This window comes from Acaromyces ingoldii, assembly GCF_003144295.1.
Source record: "Acaromyces ingoldii strain MCA 4198 unplaced genomic scaffold FA10scaffold_3, whole genome shotgun sequence".
Lineage (NCBI taxonomy): Eukaryota > Fungi > Basidiomycota > Exobasidiomycetes > Exobasidiales > Cryptobasidiaceae > Acaromyces > Acaromyces ingoldii.
The window spans coordinates 2,100,256-2,121,347 of NW_020290249.1; the positions used below are offsets into that span (position 1 = coordinate 2,100,256).

At 54.5% G+C, this 21,092-nt stretch overlaps 5 protein-coding genes across 5 annotated transcripts; all 5 read right to left on the reverse strand.

The window, feature by feature from the left end:
• Positions 1 to 2,454: 2,454 nt before the first annotated feature.
• FA10DRAFT_260448 (hypothetical protein) lies at positions 2,455 to 3,488 on the reverse strand (the record flags this gene model as incomplete). Its single annotated transcript, XM_025520020.1, has 2 exons — positions 2,455 to 3,171; positions 3,393 to 3,488. The coding sequence occupies 2 exons, from the start codon at positions 3,486 to 3,488 to the stop codon at positions 2,455 to 2,457; spliced, it is 813 nt and encodes a 270-aa protein (XP_025377851.1).
• A 3,484-nt stretch (positions 3,489 to 6,972) lies between these two features.
• FA10DRAFT_221755 (riboflavin kinase) lies at positions 6,973 to 8,079 on the reverse strand (the record flags this gene model as incomplete). The annotated part of the gene is made up of 4 exons (XM_025518555.1): positions 6,973 to 7,396; positions 7,562 to 7,735; positions 7,772 to 7,904; positions 7,968 to 8,079. Coding segments are annotated over 4 exons (843 nt in total), but the record flags the coding sequence as incomplete, so codon positions are not given.
• Positions 8,080 to 9,992: 1,913 nt separating this feature from the next.
• Positions 9,993 to 11,829, reverse strand: FA10DRAFT_267104 (hypothetical protein). The gene is made up of 2 exons (XM_025521777.1): positions 10,364 to 11,829; positions 9,993 to 10,302 (listed from the first exon to the last, which is right to left on the reverse strand). The coding sequence occupies exons 1-2, from the start codon at positions 11,746 to 11,748 to the stop codon at positions 10,161 to 10,163; spliced, it is 1,527 nt and encodes a 508-aa protein (XP_025377853.1). The 5' UTR covers positions 11,749 to 11,829; the 3' UTR covers positions 9,993 to 10,160.
• Positions 11,830 to 11,950: 121 nt separating this feature from the next.
• Positions 11,951 to 18,084, reverse strand: FA10DRAFT_120542 (hypothetical protein). Its single transcript, XM_025517916.1, has 7 exons — positions 17,251 to 18,084; positions 17,158 to 17,178; positions 16,997 to 17,075; positions 16,589 to 16,939; positions 16,471 to 16,521; positions 16,020 to 16,393; positions 11,951 to 15,954 (listed from the first exon to the last, which is right to left on the reverse strand). Exons 1-7 carry the CDS (start codon positions 17,722 to 17,724, stop codon positions 12,199 to 12,201), a joined length of 5,106 nt encoding a protein of 1,701 aa, XP_025377854.1. The 5' UTR covers positions 17,725 to 18,084; the 3' UTR covers positions 11,951 to 12,198.
• A 1,057-nt stretch (positions 18,085 to 19,141) lies between these two features.
• FA10DRAFT_120631 (hypothetical protein) lies at positions 19,142 to 21,092 on the reverse strand. The gene is made up of 2 exons (XM_025517917.1): positions 20,244 to 21,092; positions 19,142 to 20,172 (listed from the first exon to the last, which is right to left on the reverse strand). Exons 1-2 carry the CDS (start codon positions 20,800 to 20,802, stop codon positions 19,178 to 19,180), a joined length of 1,554 nt encoding a protein of 517 aa, XP_025377855.1. The 5' UTR covers positions 20,803 to 21,092; the 3' UTR covers positions 19,142 to 19,177.

Below are 21,092 nucleotides of genomic sequence, written 5' to 3' on the forward strand. Positions count from 1 at the left end.
GAGTGCCTTTCGATAGTAGTTGATCAATGAGTAGATGGGAGAAGAGAGGATCACTCTTTCTGTCGCTCAACCTCAAATGTCTGCCTTATATAATAATGTCTCCTCCTTGGGGCTAAAGATCTCTCGCATTCCCAAAATCACGCCCTGGTCTCGGATCTTCCACTTTGTGAGGTGCAGAGTGGCGCCCTACACTACCCGGCGAGATAAGAGTCTTGCGAGCTCTGCCGAGAAAGCGCCGAAGGTGAAAGTAACAAACAGACGAAGTCGTCAGAATACGAGGGCGCGAGGCGGTGTGGTCACCTTACGGCCTGCGACGACGTCCCGAAGAGCGCATCGTACTCTCATGCCGGAAAATCTCAGCCCTCGGACAAAAGGGCTGATTGAGGAAGCTGTCATCTGGACGAAGTAGGGGCTATCAGAATGTATTCTGCGACGAGCAGAAAAAGGAACTACAGGAGAATGTGCTCGTTATATAGGCAGGCGTCGCAAGGAACAATTCGTGCTACAGAGCACGCTTGAGAGCGAACTTGAGCGCCCGCTGGGGGCTAAAACCTCGTGGACAACCGACACGGCGAATGGTCGCGAAAAGCAGAGCCTAGTAATCAGGGCGAGCGAAACAAACACGAGCGCGAGAAATGAACAAGGGCGGCCAAAAATAAAGGGAGAACACAGAGCCCGGGGCGTCCAGAACGCCCGAGGACTCTGACAGCTGCCACCTCAGCCTCTTAATCGACACGACGTCGCAGAGCGACCTCTGGCTCATGCAACAAGCTCGTTTTCCCAACTTTCTCATCTTCACAAAGAAGATATTTTATCTGGTGTAACGACATATTCTCACTTTTATGATGGAAGAGAACGAACAAAAACATGAAAAGCGCATGTTCTATATAGCACTACTTCAAGAGATATTTGGCTTGAAAACAGTCGTAGAGACCCGTCCCGACTTTGGCCGTGATGAGCTTGTGGATGTGCTCCACCTGGACAGATTCCAGTATAGACTGAATGTCGAAGGCAGGCTGGAATGGGTGGCGATCCTGCATGTTGTGGTGGTTCACGACAGCATCCATAATTTTACCGAGATTTTCCGTCTGGTGGAGGGACTGGACGACGTCCTTGAAGACGGGCTCCATATGGGTGTGGCAAGGATGGGTGCTCACCTCTTCGGGAGGTGCTTCTAGACAGGTAGGCGCAAGCTGTGCGAGGGCGTCTTGAGCTACAAAGTGCGTTTTGTGAGACGGCTTCGGGGATGTAGCGCGACGAAGTGAAGTATGATACATTCTTTTGGACAGACCGCTTCGAAACGGCGCTTCAGGGGCTGACATTGCGAAACGGCCTCCTCTAAGGCCGCCTCTAGGGCTGCCACCCCGTCCCCCTCTTCGCCCGCCGCTCGGGCCCGTTTCGTCGGAGCTAACAATTGGCGAAGTTGGTGGCAACGAATTGACATGACCCCTTCCCCTCAGATCGATAGCTTCTTGGCGTTCATTGGCGGCATCTACCCCCTCGCCAAACGCTTCTATGTTGACGTGTGCATCTCCGGCAGCATGTTGGAGCTCGATAGGAGCGTTGATAGCTGCGTTGCGTGCCTTGTGTTTCTTATAGCATCTCACCAAGAACAAGATGATGACTACGACAATCGCACTTATTATGCATATAATGCTTCGCTCCAGAGTGCCACCACTTCCGATCTGCATGCCACTATTGGAATGATTGCCCATGCTTGACACCCACTTGGACTTGGTGAGAGAACTCATTAGCGGTCAATGACGCTGTGAGTCGTCAAAGCAGCACATTGACTCACGCCAACGCTCATATCGTGGTTCATGCAGGCAACTTTACTTGTGAAGCAAAGACCAAGCGCCAGACAGTAGGCGGACGTACCTTGGTTCTTGCTCATGCTGAGAGTGCCTTTCGATGGTGGTTGATCAATGGATAGATGGGAAAGGAGGGGACCACTCTTTCTGTGGCTCAACCTCAACGGCCTGACCTAAATACTCTCTGGTCCTTGGGGCTAACGATCTCTCGCATTACCCAAAATCACGCCCTGGTCTCGGGTCTTCCACGTTGTGAGGTGCAAAGTTGGCGCCCTACACTACCCGGCGAGACCAGACCTTTGCGAGCTTTGCCGAAAGAGCGCCGAAGCTGAAATGTGAAAAACAGACGACAGTAGCCAGAGTACGAGGGCGCGAGGCGGTGCAGTCACCTCACGACCTGCGACGACGTCTCAAAGATCATGTCTTATTTTCACGCCGGCCGTAGCTCTTCAGATCTCCGAGCTCTGGTCCGCCACGTATGGCTTTTTGGTCAGCCAGGCGTTGCAGAACAGCCACCGATTCATGCAACAAGCTTGGTCTCCCACTTTCTCGTCTTCACAAAGAAGATGTCTTGCCTGATAAGACATTATACTCTCACTTTTATGATGAAAGAGAACAAGGAAAAGCATACTATACAGCAGTACTAAATGAGCATATTTGTCTGGAAACAGTCGTAGAGACCCGTCCCGACTTTGGCTGTGATGAGCTCGTGGATGTGCGCCATCTGGACAGGTTCCAACATGGACTGAATGTCGAAGGCAGCCTGGAATGGATGGCGATCCTCCATGTTGTTGTGGTGGTTCACGACTGCCTCCATAATCTTTTTGAGCTTGCCCGTCTGGTGGAGGGACTGGACGACGTCCTTGAAGACGGGCTCCATATGGGTGTGGCAAGGATGTGTACTCATATCCGCTTCAGGAGGTGCTTCAAAACAAGTAGATGCAGGCCGTGCGAGAGCGTCTTGAGCTACAAAGTGCGTTTTGCGGGACGGCTTCGGGGATGTAGCGCGACGACGTGAAGCGGGATACATTCTTTTAGACAGCTGGATTCGAGCGGCCAGCTCAGGAGACGACCTCGCGAACGCGCCGCCGCCGCCGCCTCTCGTGCCGCCTCTCCGTTCACTTCTCCGACTGCTTCTCCGTCCGTCTCTGTCGCTGTTTTCGTCGGAGCTGGTACCTGACGAAGCTGGTGGCAACGAGTTGTCATGACCCAAACCGCTCAGATCGATAGCTTCTTGTCGCTCATTGGCGATGTTGACATCCTCGGCAAGCTGTTGCTGTTGCTCTCCTACTATGTTAAGGTGCGCTCCTTCGACAGCAAGTTGAGGCTCGACAGGAGCATTGATGGCTGCGGTCTCTGACTTTTGACTTTTAAAGCATATGGAAAGCAAGAACAAGAGGATGGCGGTGACAATCACACCTATAATCGCTCCCTTTTCTTGCTTTGGAGTGACACGATTTCCGAAGTGCACGCGACTATTGGACTGATTGTCATTGATGATTGGCGCCCACTTGGACTTGGTAGAAGAAAAAATTAGTGGTCAGAGACGCTGTGAGTCGTCAAAGCAGCACATTCACTCACGTCAGAGCTCATATCGTGCTTCATGCAGGCAACGGTGGTGACGGAGCGAAGGTGAAGAGCCAGAGCGTAGCCAAAGGCTGTTTTATGCTTCCTCATGCTACAGGACAACCTTTACGACGGTGTATAGTCGTTGACAAGTTGGTGGGAGAGAAGAAAAAGACGAGCAAGGATGACCTCTCTCTCCTTCATAACAGAAGTCTCCTACGGTCTGAACCTCTTGTCTCCTGTCCAACGGGGCTTAGGTACTTACTAAATCACATCGCGCCCTCAATTCGGGCCTTTGATTTACTCATTGAGAGGGCAAGAGGAGCACAGCGTGTTGAATGCATGAGACAATCCAACTTTTGTCGAAAGCGAGCTGAGGCGTTAAAATGACTCGTAGACAAGTAGACAAGAGTAAGGCAAGGCAACGAAGAACCTGTCAGCTTCGTAAGAAGATCCTCGAATGCACTTATCATGATCTTTCGAAGGTTGACATTGGTGAGAAAATTCGCAATGCTGATTGGCGTAAACCAAGCACGATCAGGAAGCATACATCTATGGTGCCGTCGAAACTCCAAAATAAATTCATCAGTGGCGTCGTAAACATGGCTCTGAAAGGCGCAGAGGAAAGGGGTGTCTTAGATAATTTACGGAAGAAGAGGGCGACCTTGGATGTGTTCCCCCGTTTTAAATCTCTTTTGATGTTATCTTGAAGGGACGGCGAGGGGCGTGGCTGGATACCTGAGCAAACAGGGGGTATCAGAATGTATTCTGCGACGAAGAAAAGAGGAGGAGATGCAGGGAAAGGGCTTGTATATTTGAGCAGGCGTCGCAGCGCGACGCCTGGCTTATCTCTGGAATTCGTGCTTGAGGATGCGCTTTAGCGCCGCTGCTTCACTACGCTGTGCAGCAGGCGGTGGCGTGCTACGGACGTTCGGCACCGTGAATCAGACCCGAGAAAGAATACCTAGTAAAAAGGGCGAGCGAACTTACTACGGGCGCGAGAAATAAATAAGGGCGAGCGAAAATAGGGAGTACACATGGCGTTTGGTCGTCCTCGCCCCAGGTCTTCGACACGGCGTGAGGATGAGCAGAGGATTGGAGAAGGAAGGCGTGCTTGATCTTATTTCAATATACTAACGATAGAGAAAGAGGAGAGCGGGGCTCTTTCCTTGCCGAAACAAGGGGGTACTGGCAAGCATGATGATTGCCGCCTCAGCTGTCTCAATCCTTAAGGCGGATTGAACTTTCACCGCCACACATTCGAAAAAAGAAATTGCAAGAGGAAAGACAAAAGGTTTTGTGGGGCGATGTCACCCTTGAACGTTCTCCCCGAGCTCCACCGAAAGGCGCGCTTTGCAAGACGTCTGCCAACTAGAGGTGCAAGCAGAGTGCATCAGTTTGAATGTATTTGGGGGATGTAGCCAGAGAACAAAAGCTGTACATGCGAGAGTGAGATGTCCGTCCCACAGAAAATCAAAATTACATTGATAGGACCCACAATTGGCAATGAATGGCCGCGAGAAAGAGAAGAGTGCTGCATACAACTATCACGTCATCACAGTCAGCCCACACCGCCGCTTTACGCGGTCGCTCAGCCAGACGAAGCGCTAGGCGCCCAATCAGAATTTCAAGTCGGCTCAATCCCTTATCCTTTGCATGCGGTCAATACTTCCCGAAAGAGGACTTCCAACCCGTCGATAAGCCAGGTACACTTTGCATGGAGGTCTGATCCGCGTCAGGACGTCAGCAGGTGAAAATTGGACAAGCGACACCTGGCGATACGTACCCTGAGGAGATCAAAGGGCAATACCAACTACGTTCAAGGTCATGACAGCCATGACTCTCAGTACAAGTCCACAGGACGCCATCAGTGCAGATGCTGCCAAAAAGCGAGGGGTGTGGAAAGCACGAGAGCTCCGAAGAAATCGCACGGAAGGACCCCGGGTCGACAGAACAAGTAACGGATCTATCGATTGAGCATATTTAGGGTCATTGGGCGTGACAGGTACAGAGAGACAAGGCGAAGAGAAGCGATCAAATGAGCTTGTGGAAGGACTCTCCAAGATAGCCTCTCAAACAAGCCTTAAGTTCCGACACCTTCCCGCTCGGAACCACTCCACGAAACCAGTCTAAATTTGTGTTGTCGTAATGGGCGCCAAATGCCTCGATAAAGTCTGTCATCTTCTCATGATCGTGATGCAGACCCAAGAGAGTGTCGAACTGGCCCCTTTCTTTAAGTTTTTTCACGGAGTAGACGTGTATGGCTTCGATCTCTTTGTTGCACGGTCCGTCCCACTGTTTCTCGTATATGGGTTCGACACCTTCGTATATGGGTTCGACCCCTTTCTCGCACAACACTTCCCACGAATCGCTGACAGGGAGGCTACGACGAATGGGTTTTTGACTTATCTTGGCAGCGCGACGACACTGCAAGCAGAAGCAGCACATAAGAAGGAACACGATGATGGCAATAACTACCCAAAGAGCAATCCATTCCGCTGGGCTGGTGTCATTGCAACAAAAGACAAAAGTCGTGCGCTGTAATTGTTGGAAGTGGAAAAGTCAAGGGGTCAGAGTCACCTTTTGCTAAAGTTCTGAGATGCTACTCACAGGGCTACGATTGTGACTCTTACCCTGAACAGCCGTTAAACCTAATATGGCCAGGGCAAAAAGGAAGATGAAGATGGGGTATTGCTTCTTCATGGCGATCGTTGGCTTTGTTTGTCCTGTCGGCTGTCTTTAAAGATTGAAAGCTGGTCACAGAAAGAAGGGAGAGCACCAGAGAGACAGCCAGGAAAGAGTTGCCGAGATGGGTAAAAGTTACGTCTTTCAAAGACACACCTTGGCCTTTTATAACCCTGGTCTACGTTCCCTTCTGGACGACGTTGCCACATCAGAATTTTGCGGGGCATGAATTGCAGCTTTACTGTCCGCCTTCTCTTCCTTCGTTGCTGTCAAAGAACTCTCTATGGGCGGTACCCCGTTCACCTGTACTCCCTTGTTGACTTTAACGAGTCAATCATGGCAATGGCACGGGAAGAACCACAAGTTGACGATACGCCAAACGTCCAACGGGGGCGCGTAGCTCTTCACTCGACGCCGCGACGCTCGTTCAAAGGCGTCGAAATTTCAGAAGGCGCTATTTGCGATAGAGCCAGCGAGACTTGCCTTTTCGAGGAGAGAGAAGGAAGATATAGAGTATACCTTGAGTCAAGGACTTCTAGACTGCCTCGACTGAACCTCGCCGTTGCACATTCCATGCATAGAAAGGAACATCATCTGTGTGCGCATCCATTCTTGGCCTCGCAGGTCCCCGAGACTGGAGCCAACGAAGAAAGGAAAGGGAATGATGTTCATTACATGCTTTAAGGGTGCGACAATTTTCGAAAGACAAAGTAGAGGAAGAAGAAGATGATGAGAGGTGTGGGGACTTGAAGCGTTGTAAAAAGACAACAGGTGAAAGATGAAAACCCATTTCAGGCTGATAAAGCAGCCAAACCAATCACCAAAGGGAGAGAGAGAAGGAGAAAGAAAATGAAGAGCAAGAAAAGGAAGAAGCGCTCTGTACGCGAGTCTTCTAGTATGAAGGAGCCAAAAGGAAAGGGTCTGTGCCGTAGTCCTGGTAGTGAGGCCTAGCAAGGGAGTTGATGGCGACCCTCTTGTCCGTCTCGATGTCGTCCTTGAGCGACTCGACAGAGACATAATTGTACTCTGGTCTGATGTAACCTAGGACGACGACTCGGGTCTCCAAGCCGTAGAAATCCCTCGGAAACTGGTGCATGATGTGGACTTCTGCCGTCTTGGACGTGTTCTGGTAGTACGGGTTCCACCCCACGCTCATGACCATGGGAAACACCCTTGTGTCTTCGGGTGCGATAGGGATCCGCGGCTTCTTTTTGCCTCGTCGTAGAAGCGAGCTGGAGCTCGAGTTGCTCGAATGATTCCTTGGACGCCGTTCTTCCTTTGACTGCTGCTGCTGCTGCTGCTGCTCCGCCCTGTTCTGCTCCTGCAACGCCGTTCTTTGCTTCTCCTTCTGCTGTTGATCCTGCAGCGCAGCGGCGGCGTTTGCAAGCGCCTGTGGTTGGTGAAGCGTAACATCTTCCCCGCCCGAGTCTGGATATGTTGTCGAGCTCGTCGAAGATCCGGCGCCTCGTTCCATCAACGTGGCCCCGCTCCTGCTCGACTTCATGCTGCTCTTGCTCATTTGTCGCGGCTTCGTCAGAGGCCGACCTTCTGTCCAGTCCTTTTGGTCTCCAAAAGCATCGGCTACGGGGCTGGCACCCAGGACGACTTCGTCCCCATCGTCATCAATGTCGAAGTCTTCCTCTTCGGTGAAGTTGATAGCTTGTCCATCGGCCCTCTCTGCAGATCCAGACGCAGATGAGGAAGATGACGAGGCCTCTGCGTCGCCCTCGTCGACCAGATCCGGGTCGTCCGGATCTTGCGGTAAAACTCTTGCAAACCCAAAGTAAATGCCTGTCCGGGTCAGGGGGCTCTGTGGTCCAACGACCTTGGATGGCAGGTTTGCTGTCATCGTGCGGCGTCAGCTCTCGCCGCGCCGTCAAAAGGAGGAACGAGACTCCAACTTACCGGTAGGACAGCCCAGCTCCTTTCCTCCTCTGCCAAAGCCCTTCTCGACAATCCCTCTAAGGTAGATGGGGTATGGTCTTTCCGGAGCGTAGCTTCCGCAGATCAGAGGTCGCTGAGCCCTGGTCTGGGCAAACGCTGCCGCCGAAGGCTCTTTCTCTTCTTGCAGAGCGGCTGGATGGTCGTGCTGCGCCTGGTCGTCCAGCCTTTTGCTTGCACCATCGTCAGCGATGGATGATGTCTGGCCCTGGCTGTTGCCGCCGCCGCTCAATCGAGATACGTCGTCAGGCCCAGCACCTGTTGCCGCCGTACCCATGACCGTCCCCGCGGAAGAGCCTCCTCCCATCCTCTGAACTCCGTAGTGAGCAACTATCGGCTAGTGGAGATGAATCCGCGGTTGTAGTTGCGTTGCTTCTCGTTGCCCGCACTGATCCCCAGACGGCTGCTACAGAGGAGTCACCTCGCACGCGACTTCCTTGCGCTTGCTTACGTGAGAGATGGATGATGCTGGTCGTGCAGAAAGGACAACCGACGAAATGCTATCGGAACAAGGTGCGAGAGAGTCCGCGTACGCAGGGGCCGCTTGCGCATGCACGATGTGTCGAATTGTCCGTCGCCTTCGGTCCGGCGCAGTCCTCGTGCTCGCAGCAGGTACCGCGTGCTCAATCGCGCGAGTGTCCTGGGGTTAGCCTGCTTAGCTCGAGTCCCGGTCACGGTGTGCCCAGATGGTCGAGGATGGACGCAATGGTAGCGCGGTGGTAGGGGAGGAAGGAAGTAGGGAAATACGAAGGAAGATCGATGTCGCGACCGTGCTCAGAAGGGTCCGCCGGTATGTTGGAGTCCTCCTGGTCGACGTCAAGCCTGGCGAGAAAGCGATGCGAGAAGTTTCATCAGGCAGGCAGGCAGGCTTAAAGCAGTAAAAGGCTCTAGTAATAATGTAGCGAGGCTGCCGCGCCTTGCCTGGCTAGCTCCAGTGCCTGTCTGTCTCGCTCGGGCCCTCATTAGTAGCCACCCCTTAAATTTTGAACCCTCTTTTTTGTTTCCCTCGTTTCACTCCTTCTTTTATCCTCTATGGAATTCGACGCCTGTTGCATTCACTCAAGCCGGGCACGGGGGCGACGTGCCAAGGAGGGAGAGGCGATAGATAGCTAGATAGGTGATAGCACAGGAAATCCATAATGCAGATACCGGGTGGCTGCTTTTAGACGAGGAACCTACCGGCCAAAGCACAGCCTCAAGGCAGGACATGACATCTATGATCTTCCTTCCCTCTTGCCCGCCGCGAGGGCACTTGTAATTTCAGGTCGGTTGGCTAATTGTCGCGCTTGCCCGGAAAGAAGTCGCCGGCGATCCGCTGCGCTTCTCCATCCAAAAGAAAGTTGTCGATGGAAGGCGGCAGCGGTCTGACAATATGCAAAACGTTCCTTGGCGAGCTCAGCCTTGCGCTTGTGAGTCACATTAGAGAAAGGCGACTAGCTACTACTACGTACTCTACTGGGGTGAAGAGTTCATGCAAAGCGACTAAACTCGCGTACGGAGAGGGTGACAGATCTAGGAAGAAAGGGAGAAAGGGGACCAGGCGAGACTTCAGAACTGCGAATTTTCCTTGATCTGCTAGCCTCCAATAAATTTTCTGCCTGTCTGGGTCGCGTGCATGCAGCTCACCGGTCTGGAGAAGAAAAGACGGATGAGGTGCTGGGGATCGCAGGCCACACCACAATCGCGACCGCGTGGTGAATGAAGCAAAGAGTAAACTGAGCAGGGCTAGAGTGAGCTAGAGCCAGAGAGAAACAGCGCAGCAAATATTAGTCCTGATAGGATCGCCCGGAGTGCATTTCATGAACGGGGTTTGAAGATCGTCAATCCTTCAGGCTAGGTAGGCTAGGGGTTGCTCGACAAATTTTGTTCTTTGTAAATCTATATACCATAACAATAAAATACAACTGCTAAGGGTCGGGGTGCATCGGTTGATCAGGCTAGCAGTCGAGACAAGACACCGACACATCTTCTCCACCAAGAAGTCCGTGCCTTTTCTCCATCCTCAATCGAGTCTGACCGCGCCGCCTGGCTCGACTCAAGCTCCTGTTCGAGCTTGATGTCTCTCCTGCCCGAGTCGAGATCGATCTCGTGCAGAGCGACGCTACGTTGTCAGGTCAGCGCTCAGAAGGAAGGGGTCCGGAAGAAGAGCAGAAGTACTCACATCTTCGTCCGATGGTATACTTTGAAGGCAATGTAGATGAGCGCGCTGACGGGCAGCATGATGTAACCCACGACAAAGTCTACGGCCGAGAAGGGATTGAGGAGGCTCGGGAAGGATTGTATGAGCGCTAGAAGGATGCTGGATCGAGTAAAAAGAAGCGTAAGCATGAAAATATTGACCAAGACGAGAGTGGACTCACTTCATGGCGAGGGCAAAGTAAGCGCCGTAAGGATAGAACATCGCCTTGAAAGTAAGCTCGTCCTTTGCACTTCGATCGGACTGCCTGGAGAAAGCCGCCCGGAAGCGAATGGCGGCGAGGCAGATGAGACCCCAGACGATGAACGTGCAGACGCCTGAGATGTTGTAAACATAGGTAAAGGCTTTCCCTGCGCCACTCGAGACGCTCATGAGCGAAATGAGGGCCACACAGTTGGACAGAAGCAACGCAGGAACGGGCACGCGGGAGCGAGGTGTAGTCCAGCCCATAAATCTCGGCAGCATCGAGTTGCGTGCCATGACGCAAATGGTCCGTGAAGCGACGTACAGCGACGAGTTGCCTGCCGAGAGAACCGAAACGATGATGAAGGCATTGATGACGCTGGCGGCGGCCGAGATCCCGCCGCGCTGAAGCGCAATCGTGAGCGGCGAGGACGCCGCTTTGCTGCTGGCCGAGAGCAGATTCGGGTCGTCGTAGGGCACATTGAGCGAAATAAAGAAGACTGTGCCGAGGTAGAAGAAGAGAATACGCCAGAATACCGATCGAATAGCAATGGGCACGGCCTTTTCCGGTCGACGGGCCTCGGCTGCCGTGATGGCGACCATTTCGACGCCAGCAAATTGCGTGCTGGCCAGTGAAAAGATCTTCGCAATGTTGCTGAAACGATGGAGGGCGCTGTCGCCTACAAAGGAGCCTGGATGTTGAAAGTAGCGGAAGCCCACATAGTCGTGTGTGCCCGTCCCGCCAACGTTGACGACAATGGAAAGAATAAAAAAGACGACGAGAAAGAGAACTTTGATACTGGCAAGCCAGAACTCAGCCTCGCCGTAGGCCATGACGCCCATCATGCTGAAAGCCAGGAAAGCGACCCAGAAGATGGCAATGTATGCACCGACAGGTACGACCCGCGCCGGTTCCCAGAAGCGGATGACTGTCGCTACCGAGACGTACTCGTTGGCAAGGACAAACATCCAAAGAATGGCATAGTTGAAGCCCATGACAGCACCTGCGGCTGGGTCAATGAGTCGGGAACAGAAGCCGACGAGCGACTCCTGCGAACGATCAAAGTACGTCGCCAGCTCGCCGAGGGACTGCATGGTGAAGAAGACGACGGCGCCAGTGATGATGTACGAGATGAGAGCGCCGACAGGGCCTGCCGTCGCGAGCGCATTGCCCGATCCGACGAGCAGACCAGGCCCAATGATGCCGCCAAGGGAGATCATTGTCAGGTGGCGTGCGGCCAAGCTGCGCTTCAGAGGCTTGTCCACGCCCTTGACGCTCCCCTCCCCCTCCTCCTGGCCCTGCACCGAATCATTGCTCTGAAGTTCTGATTCTTGCCGCTTGGCGTCGTCCCTCGTCGTCCCCATTTTGTCCGATGGTGTTCGTCGCACTCTTTCTCCTTCAAGTCAGGAACCCGGCTCATCTAGCCACAACCCTACACTGCTCCTTCTACGCTATGATTCGAGTCGATCACCTCATCTATGCACGGCCCAGCAAGCTAAAATTTTTCAAAGCTTACCGAAATTTCGCAAGTTCGCAACGGACGAAAGACAGGGCGTCACGCGAGAGATAGTAGTGGGAGAATGGCATGTCATTACGGTTCCAAGAGTACGTGGGAATTGAATGTAGGTTGAGAGAGTTGAGAGGCACTTGATGATTTAATGGAACACGACGGGCGACGACAAGGGGCGGTGCGAAGAGAACAAGGAGTGAGATGTGGCTCTAGAAGGAGGGGCGAAGTTGGAAGCGAGAAATGACAAGGCAGGTAAAATTCACGTCTCTTCGTGCGCTTTCATCGTGTGAGCTCGCAGGAACATTCAACGGCGGTCCCTTGAGTCCATGGCGTAGCGGTGGTCGCCGTAGCGATCATCGTGGCCATATCTGTCGTCGTGGCCATAACGCCGGGCCATGTCGTCGCGGTAGCGCCTCTCCTCGTATTCGCGCTCGTACTCTCGCTCCCTTTCGTATTCACGCTCTCGATCGTAGTGCTCACGATCGTACTGCTCGCGCTCACGGTAGCGAGAGTCCTGGACATAGTCGCGTCGATCATAGGGAGCGCCACTGTAAGGCTCACGAGGGTGCGAGTAGCCATTGGATGCGCTGCGAGGAGGAGCGATTAGGGGACCGGGAGGAGGGAGTCTAGCAGTTGATGACGATTCCGAGTACCTCGGCCTCTTTGCTCCCTCATCCACAGGCGACAGCTCGCTTTTTCTCTTAGCTACCGGCTCATTGAGAGGGGCAGCTTGGTGGGCCGCCGTTGCTGATGAGGACGATGCTGTCCGCTGAGCCGGTGCTGGAGGGCCACCGTGGCCTTGTCCCTGCTGCGACTGACCGACAGCAGGCGAGACACCCGTACCAACGAGCTTCTGGAAGATGCCCTTGAGCTTAGAAGGCTTGACCTTCTTCGGCCAGAAGAAGGCGGCAAAGGCCCACAGGTGACGTCTTCTCTTCCTCTTTTCCTCTTCAGCTGCCGCTTGGAAGTCATTTGCCAGAAGGAAATCGATATGACCTCCAATTGCCGACAAGCACTCTCGCAGTGTCGCCACTTTTTCGTCTCTCTCCATGTGATCGGTACCTTCCTTGAGCTTTTTAAGTTCCTTCTTGCAGGGCCGCATGAGCTCCTTGCACTCGCCCTCGTCCATGCTCGAGTAATTGGACTGGTCTGACTCGTCAGAATCGTAAGATGCCTCTTGCGCAGCCGAGCGGCGTGCTTTTTTGTTTTTTGACGACGAACCACTGGGCATGGGCGAGCCCTTTGCGCCTCCCTCTGGCGAGCGCTTGCGGTTGCCCTTTTTCTGACGCGCATCCATGTCCTTTTCCTCGGCCTCGGCTGCCTCTCGGAGTGAGCGCAGAAGGTAGTCACCCCGACGGACGAGGTGAATGGCGTTGGGAATCGGCTTGGCATTGCGGCCTTGGGGTGTGCCTTCGCCTGCTTTTTCCACCTGCCTGTTTTTGCCTTCGTCGAGGAACACCTTATCTTTGAGGCCGAGGCTCTCATCATTCTCGAGGTAGTCCCACTGGCCGAAGCCGTGGTGGTAGATGCCCACCATGAGCTTGGCGTCGTCTGCCACCGTCCACTCCGAAGACCAGTTGACAGGCGTCTTGATGTGGTCGACGGGCAGTTGCCAGTTGTCTTTATCATCGGTCTGGTCCAAGATCTCGGCGAGGAGTCGAAGACCATAGTGGCGCGTCAGCGTCGTCTCTGCGTTGATCTGAGGCACGCCTCTGCACTCGATTAGAACAGCCTTTTGTCGAAGCGCCGAGGAGATTTCCTCTTTGCGCTCCGTCATCTCCTTGAATGCCCGGTCGTGGCTCGAAATGGCATCCTCGCACATCTTGATGAGCTCGTCAGCGACATCGAGCAGCACCGTCCGGTTCTTCTTTTGCAGCCTGCCTTCCTCGATGATGGGGTCAGGCCGGTAGCGCATATCGCCCCATCGATGGATGCCTCGGATCAAGACGCGCACGTCTCGCTCGCTCAGCTCTAGCGACTTTTGAGGATTGGACTTGCGCGCAGCGCCGCCGGAAGCGCCGGCCGATGCCGGTGCGGAGCCCCCCTTCTTCGATGATTTCTCTGCTGGCGACTTGGAGCGGTTCGAAGCACCATCACCATTGTCAGCGTCGGCGCTCGCACTTTCGTACACGCCGGGTGCCACCTGGGCTGCCTTTCTACGACCTGCGCTGGCAGCCTTTGCCTCTTCGACGGCCTTCTGTCGCTCCTCTTCCTCAGCCTTCAGACGTTCCTCCAGCGGGATGATGTCGTCCCAAGAGACGTCGGCCTTGAAGTCTTGGACCTGGGCAAACTGCTGCAAGAAGGCCTCGCCACCGGAAGAGGCGCCCGTCGGGTCTGCTTCTGTGTCGTGGGCCTCTGCGTTCTTGAGGATCGCATCGAGGTCCATCTCGTCCAGCTTCTTCTGTTGGCCGTCCTCGCTCTCGTTCTTGAACAGACTCTGGGCTCCGAATTTGAGAATCGCGCCAAGCTCTTCTTTGCTAAAGTTCTGACTCTTTTGTCCTGCCGTCTTTGGCGCAAAGTTGGTGCCTGACGTGTCCATCTGGTGGATGACGGCGTACTCGAGAACCATCTTTCTCTTTGCTCGCTCAAGCACGTCCTCCTCAACGGTGTCCTTTGTCAGGAATCTGTACACGTTGACATGGTTTTTTGAGTTGAGCCGATGCGCCCTCGCCATGGCCTGCAGATCATTCTGCGGGTTCCAGTCTGAGTCAAAGATGATGACCGTGTCGGCCGTCTCGAGATTGATGCCCAGTCCACCCGCACGCGTCGAGAGAAGGAACGCAAAGTCGGGGGAGCCCTCTGCGTTGAAGTGATCGATCGACTTTTTCCTCACCTCGGAGGAAATGGTGCCGTCAAGACGCTGGGACTGGTAGCCACGCATCGAGAGGTAGTCGGAGAGGATGTCGAGCATGCGCACCATTTGGCTGAAGATGAGAACGCGGTGACCATCCTGCTTGAGTCGCGCCAGGAGCTTGTCGAGAAGAACCATTTTGCCGCTATGCATGACGAGGCCCTTGAAGATGTCGTCGCGCTTGTCTGAGCTGACCTCTGTACCGTCAAATAGGTAAGGATGGTTCGATGCCTTTTTCAGCTCGACGGCGACATTGAGCAGGCTGATTTGCGCAGATGATGCGGCGCTCAGCACAGAGTAGTTGCGCGTGAGGATCGCCTTGTACATCCTTTGCTGCATCGCCGACATCTCCACGCGGAGGATCTGCTCCGTCTTTGTGGGTAGCTCCTTGACGACATCTTTCTTCAGCCGACGAAGCATGACGTTGTCAAGCTTTCTGTGCAGCTCGTTGATCATCGTCTGGTCGACATTTGCAATGTCGAAGTCGACCTCGAGGGCAAACTCGTCGGGTCGTAAGAAGTGAAGTAGGGCGATGAGCTCCTTGATGTTGTTCTGCAACGGTGTGCCTGTGATGAGAAGCTTGCCCCCCGTATTGAAGCTCTTGAGGGCGTCGTACAGCTGCGATTCGGAGTTCTTGAGCCTGTGAGCCTCATCGACGGCAAGGAATTGCCATTTGATCTGCGACAGCTCAGCGCGGTCCTTGAGGATGAATTCGTACGTCGTCACGACAACGTTGCAGCCCATTTTCTTGTAAGATCCAAACTCATAGGACCTGATCATCTCCCTGCTCTGATTGTTGCCCGTGTATGCGATGCAGTTGAGGTCGGGTGCCCATAGCTCAAATTGTTGCATCCAGGCCGGCAATGTCGACAGTGGCACGACGACAAGGAAAGGGCCGTACTGGTGGAGCGAGTGGAAGAGGTACGAGATAAAGGCTACAGTCTGCACTGTCTTTCCCAAGCCCATCTCGTCTGCCAAGATCCCATTCTCGTTTCGGCTCCAGAGGTAGGCCAACCAATTGAGACCTGTCATCTGGAATTCCTTGAGCTGGCCACCTTTTGTAATGTAGGCCGGCTGCTCCGTCATACGCGTGTACTTTGGCCGATCCTTGCCGTAGGCAGTACTGCGAGCTGGAATGTGGGGCGAAGTGGATCTCTGCAGATACAGCTCGATGGCAGGCTTGGCCACCTGGCGAATGTCCTCGTCGGCCTGTAAAGACGCAATGGTTAGGGTCCGTTGGTAAGACATATGAAGGGCAATCATGGAGAACTCACTTCCCAGGTGCACTCGGCGTAGGCCAACCCCTTCCATTTGCAGAGGTAGGCGACATGAGGATGCGGGTGCTCCTTTGTCGGGGGATTGTTGCGCTGATTGATGATCCTCTCGACGGTCTTGTAGCTCTCCACCATGTCTTTGAGCCTCTCTTCCTCAATGGCAATGGCCTCGATGTCTTCCTTGGACGCGCTCTTGTCCTTGAGAATCTCATGGCGGGGCAACCAGACCTGCTTAATGTAGTTTTCCACTCGCTTGAAGCCCTTGAAAGGTCTCAGGAAGTCGTAGAGCTCGTGGGTATCATGTAGATGCGAATACCCCTTCCACTTGATGATGAATCGGAGGTTTCTCGTGGGCACATCTTCTGGGTCATCGACTGCAGAAGTTGCCTGTCAGTCCAACCTAGTTTTTTTCTCTTTCTCCTCATCGTTCGACGAGTCTGTGTGCACTCACGCATCGTCTCATCGCGCTCATGTCCAAAGACGCCGTCTATTGTCTCTTCCTCTGATGGCGAGATGATGTTGTCAGAATGAGGATCCTCCGGTCTTTGCCTAAAGAAGCTGAAACTTACCTTCTAACGACTCGCCCCCTCGGTGCCTATCGACGGCATCTTCGAATGGATCATCGCCATCGCTCAAATCGAGTCCATAGCTGTCCTCGTTGTAGTTTGGCAGCTTCTTTCCATTGCGGCTCGAGATGCGCGACGCCTCAATGTCAGCCTCGGACGGTCTGAAGCGACCGGCGCCTGCCTTCAGCTTTGACTTTGACTTTTTCCTATGCCCGTTGGATTTGCGTTTGCTGCTGGCCCCGCCGCCAAACTCTTCGTCGTCATCGTCATCATCGTCTTCGTCGTTGTCCTCATCGTCGTCAGCGTCCGAGATGGAGCTGCCGGGGGCGCTGAATTCGTTGAGCTTGGACGAGGCTGTTGAAACCATCAGCATACAGGGAGGGTGCCGAGTTTAGAGCTCACACGACTCACGTCTCTTTTTGCCATTCTGTGCGCGACCAGCCGCCGCGGCGCTCGACTCAGAATCCTCATCAGCTTCGCTATCTGCGTACTGAGGCACAAAAGGGAGAAGGGGAGCCTTCAGTCAGCCTGAGTGAAAGGTTGTGGCTACTGCACAGCAAATGGCGACTCACGGACTTTTTTGGCGCGCGTCCCTAAGTGATAAAGAGAAAGAGAGGCGTCAGTTGATCGTGCAAAGGGCTGAGAGAAGGGCAAGAGCGACTCACAGAACGCCTGAGCCCCCAGAGAGCTGGATCAGCCTCGATTTCGCTCTGAAGCTCCCGATCGATGCTGGCCGAGGCGGCGCCGGTGCCACTGCTACTCGCAGATCTCCTTGCGAGGGGAGGGGCAGCAGTGGGGGCAGCCCCATCGCCTTCTTGCTCCTCTTCTTTTCTGTCTTCGCTCTCGTCTTCCCCCGGCCCCTCTGCCATGGCGATACTCGTCGCTGGTGTTCGAGGAAGTGCTGTGCCGGGCAGCTCCTCTTTGACAGCAGCCGGTGGTGGTGCTGCTGCTGCTGCCGTGTCCTTGGTCGTTGGGAGAGGAGGGCGAAGTGCCGGTGCTGCCTCGGGTGCTTCTTCCTTGACCGACGAGGGCGCGAGCGAAGGCGCAGGAGGCGCATTTGCCGGCTCAGCCGCGCTCTGCGCCTGCGCCGCCGCACCCGCCGATGTCGAAGGTGACAGAGACCCTGCCTGTTCGCTCATGTTGCAAGGGCGTCAGAAGGGCGTGTGCTGCTGACGACAAAGACAACGAGCGAGGATAGAGGAGTCGAGGATGGCGGCGGAGTGGTGAGGAAAACCTAGAAAGTCTTCCAGGGACGCTTTTTCGATCTCCTCTGTCGTGCTCTAAGATGCACTCTATCTGGCTCTTGCTGCGCTGTGCCTGGGCGTGAAAAAGAAGAAGAAGAAGAAGAAGAAGAAGATGGCTAGGAAGTCGAGAGTCCTATGCCGGTGTAGACGAGCAAGAGAAAAGGACTGGTGCAGTGTGAAGAAGTTTGTTCCGGACAACGCCAATCTTGAGATCCGGGCGTGTGACAGCGATCGACGAAGAAAGTGACGTGGGCTGGAGAAGGGGAACTGATCGAGAGAGAGTGTGTGTGAGAGGAACGATGGGAGCAGGAAGGGAGGTCACTGGCTACCAGCTCGTCTCTCACTGTTGGCCACCACTTTCGCCCAGCCCGACCAAGGCAAATTATCGAACGTAACACGAGGCAGGGGGGCAGGGCCAGTTGACAATGATCCGACGAATCTCAATGGCCGCCAGCCAGTCAGCCGCGGCAAGTTGCGACAAAAACGAAATCCAAATCCTAGCCCGGCAACGCGCGCGAGCAGTGAGCCAGATGGACGGACGGGGGCGGGCAGGACGCGCGCACTATGCAAGCTCATTCGTCGCTATCAAAAAGTGAAAATAGGCCCAGCGACACTGATGACGCTCAACTACTTTGACATGGGGCTTCATGGTATGAGTTCCTCTTCCTTCCCAATCAGTGCCATTGCCCCTTCTACACTACGGCGATCTGTCCCCGGTCATTTGAGCACGAGATTTGTGCAAGTCTCGTGCTCTTGCGTCTACTACTGTCTGTCGCCATCGGCAGGAAGACCGCCGCGCCACCGCACCAATATTCTTCCTACCAGTGACTACAACAAAGGAAAAAAAGAAAGGCAGAGGAAAAAGAAAAATAGGTGAAAACTCTATCCATCGCCTTGACGGGAGTCCTGTACGCACGCTAGAAATTGTATTTTGTAGCGGTGGGAGCGCATAGAGAAAAAAGTTGTAAAAAAAAAAAGAGGGTCCGCCCTTCGGCTATGGCCAGCCACGCGCCTGCTGGCTGGGCTTGGCTTCCGCTTCGGATGATGACGACGCTTGCGAGCTCTGGCTTGACGCCGCGATTGCGGTGGGCATCACGCGCGCAGCTACAAATCCAATTGTCACGGCCCGTCCCGCACTGCGCGCCAGCGCATGAATTCGTTCGTAGCTGTAAAAGTCTCACAGCACTCTCGAGCTTCATGAGTCACTCCCTCACGCTGAGAAAAGTGTCACAGAATGTGATTGTGAAGGGCGTAAGACGATACTCGAGTACAGGTAGTGGCAAGAATGGTAAAGTGAAAAGCAGAGAATACAATCCAATCCGCGAGACGGCAAGAGAAGACGACACCATCAAAGACGAATCCCATGAACAATATTGCTGGAGACGCTCCTCCCGGCGCGTAGCCCGCCGTTTCGTTGGGGGCGCTGCTGCTGATGCCGGCGGAGAGGGAACGCCAAGGGCACGTCAATGGTGCGCTTTGGCTCCAAAGTCGGTGTGCCATTGCTATGCAGCGATGCGGGAGAGGCGCACACTGTTGGTGTCGAGTCATTCGACGTCATCCGACTGTGGCGATTGCCAAGAATGGCAGCCGCCAGCAGATTGTGACCCTGCGATGCTGAAACTTCTGATGGCGAGTCAGGCATCGATGGCTCAGGAATCTGGCAGTCAAGCGTGAAGACATTCTTGGGCTCGCTTCGGTCCCACGAAGTGCCCACGATGACTTCGCTGTGCGTTCGCTCCAGTCCCTTTCTGCCAACAAGGCCTGCATCGGAGCGACCGGCGCTGCCGCTTCTTGCGGCAATGCCGTCGCGCAGCCACGTCGTCAGGCTTTGCCACTCCTCGTCCTTGACATAGAGGGAAAAGTCGATGCCCTTGAGGAAGGAGCGCTCGAGGTGGCTCAGTTCGGGAACGGGCAGGCCCGAGATCCGTGACCAAGCCTTGTTCGAGTAGGTGCGATCCTGGAGGAACTTGGACGACGTCAAGATCGCGGCTAAGAACATGCGCCGTGGGCAGATGTAGGGAGAGGAAGCCTTGTCCAATCGCGCTTGTCGAGCTTTCGCAGCAATGCGCAAGATGTAGAGAAGCGCAGCCTGAAGAGTGGAGCAGCTCGTCCTCGACCTTCTCAGCGTCTCGCGAACGAAGAGATCGAGGGGAAGGCCGCATGTCATGTCGCAAGGATCATTCTGCTTGAAAGACTGCAGCTTGCTAAGCAGATCCGCCACGTCTGAGTCGTCCCGTTGCTCATCGCAGGTGCAAGTGTCGTTGCCATGATAGCAGAGAAGCTTGCACACCGGCGCGGTGGGTGGAGCATACCAGATGCAATCCAGGACGTGGACAGTGGCGTCTATAGCCAAAGGGTCGTGCCTCAATACGAGATTGCAAGAAAAGGGGGGAGTTTGACGAGAAGAAACTCACCAACAAGGCCGTCGACCAGAAGCGTCTTGCTCCCGCTAGCAGCGAGAGAAGACGGCGAAGGCTCGCGCAGCTGTGTGAGCACAGGCTGCGCAGGCGGTTCCAATGATCCGAGCTTGCATGCCTCAACTGCAGTGACGAGATGCTTGCTGGTGCTGCTGCAGCTACTGTTCTGGCACGCCGTATCATCACCTTTGGTCTTCTGCGTCTTGCATGGCCGCTGCTCTCCACAGTCGTCGAATACCTTGCTTTGCGGCGAGGCAGCTTCTGGCGACGAAGATACGCTGGAGCAGGAAGTCAAAGACAAAGCCGAGGAAAAGTCGCCGTAAGACGACTCCAAAGCGAAGCCAGGCCGGGAAAAGACAGAGCTGGCTCCACTGGAGCTGGCACTGCTCGATTGCGAAGACGAAGAGTTGGAGCGAGACCGCTTCCCAATCGATGTGGTAGATTGGGAAGCGATAGACGATGAATTGGCAGGCGGTTGGAGAAAATGCGTTCCGTCAGAAGCGACATCGTCCTTGACTGAAGCTGACGAAGCCGAAGCCGAAACTGGGGCCGCCATAGTTGGAAATTAGCGCGAGTGGGTTAGTGGCAAGGGTGTCACAGTAGGCAAAATCCGTGAACAAAGACCAGACGGGACCGAGGCGGAATGTTGTTGTTGTACAGTTGCTGAAGTGGGCGAAGAAGGAGGAAAGGTTACACTCCCCTTCTCAAACAAAAGAGAGGGAGAGTCCACGGCGAATGTCGGTGGCGCGGATTAGGGCACGCTTCCGATCGACAGTGAGTTTAGCAAAGAGCGTTCACGGAGCGCGCTCTTGCAATAGTTGTTGTGTGTGCGAGGGTGATTGCCGG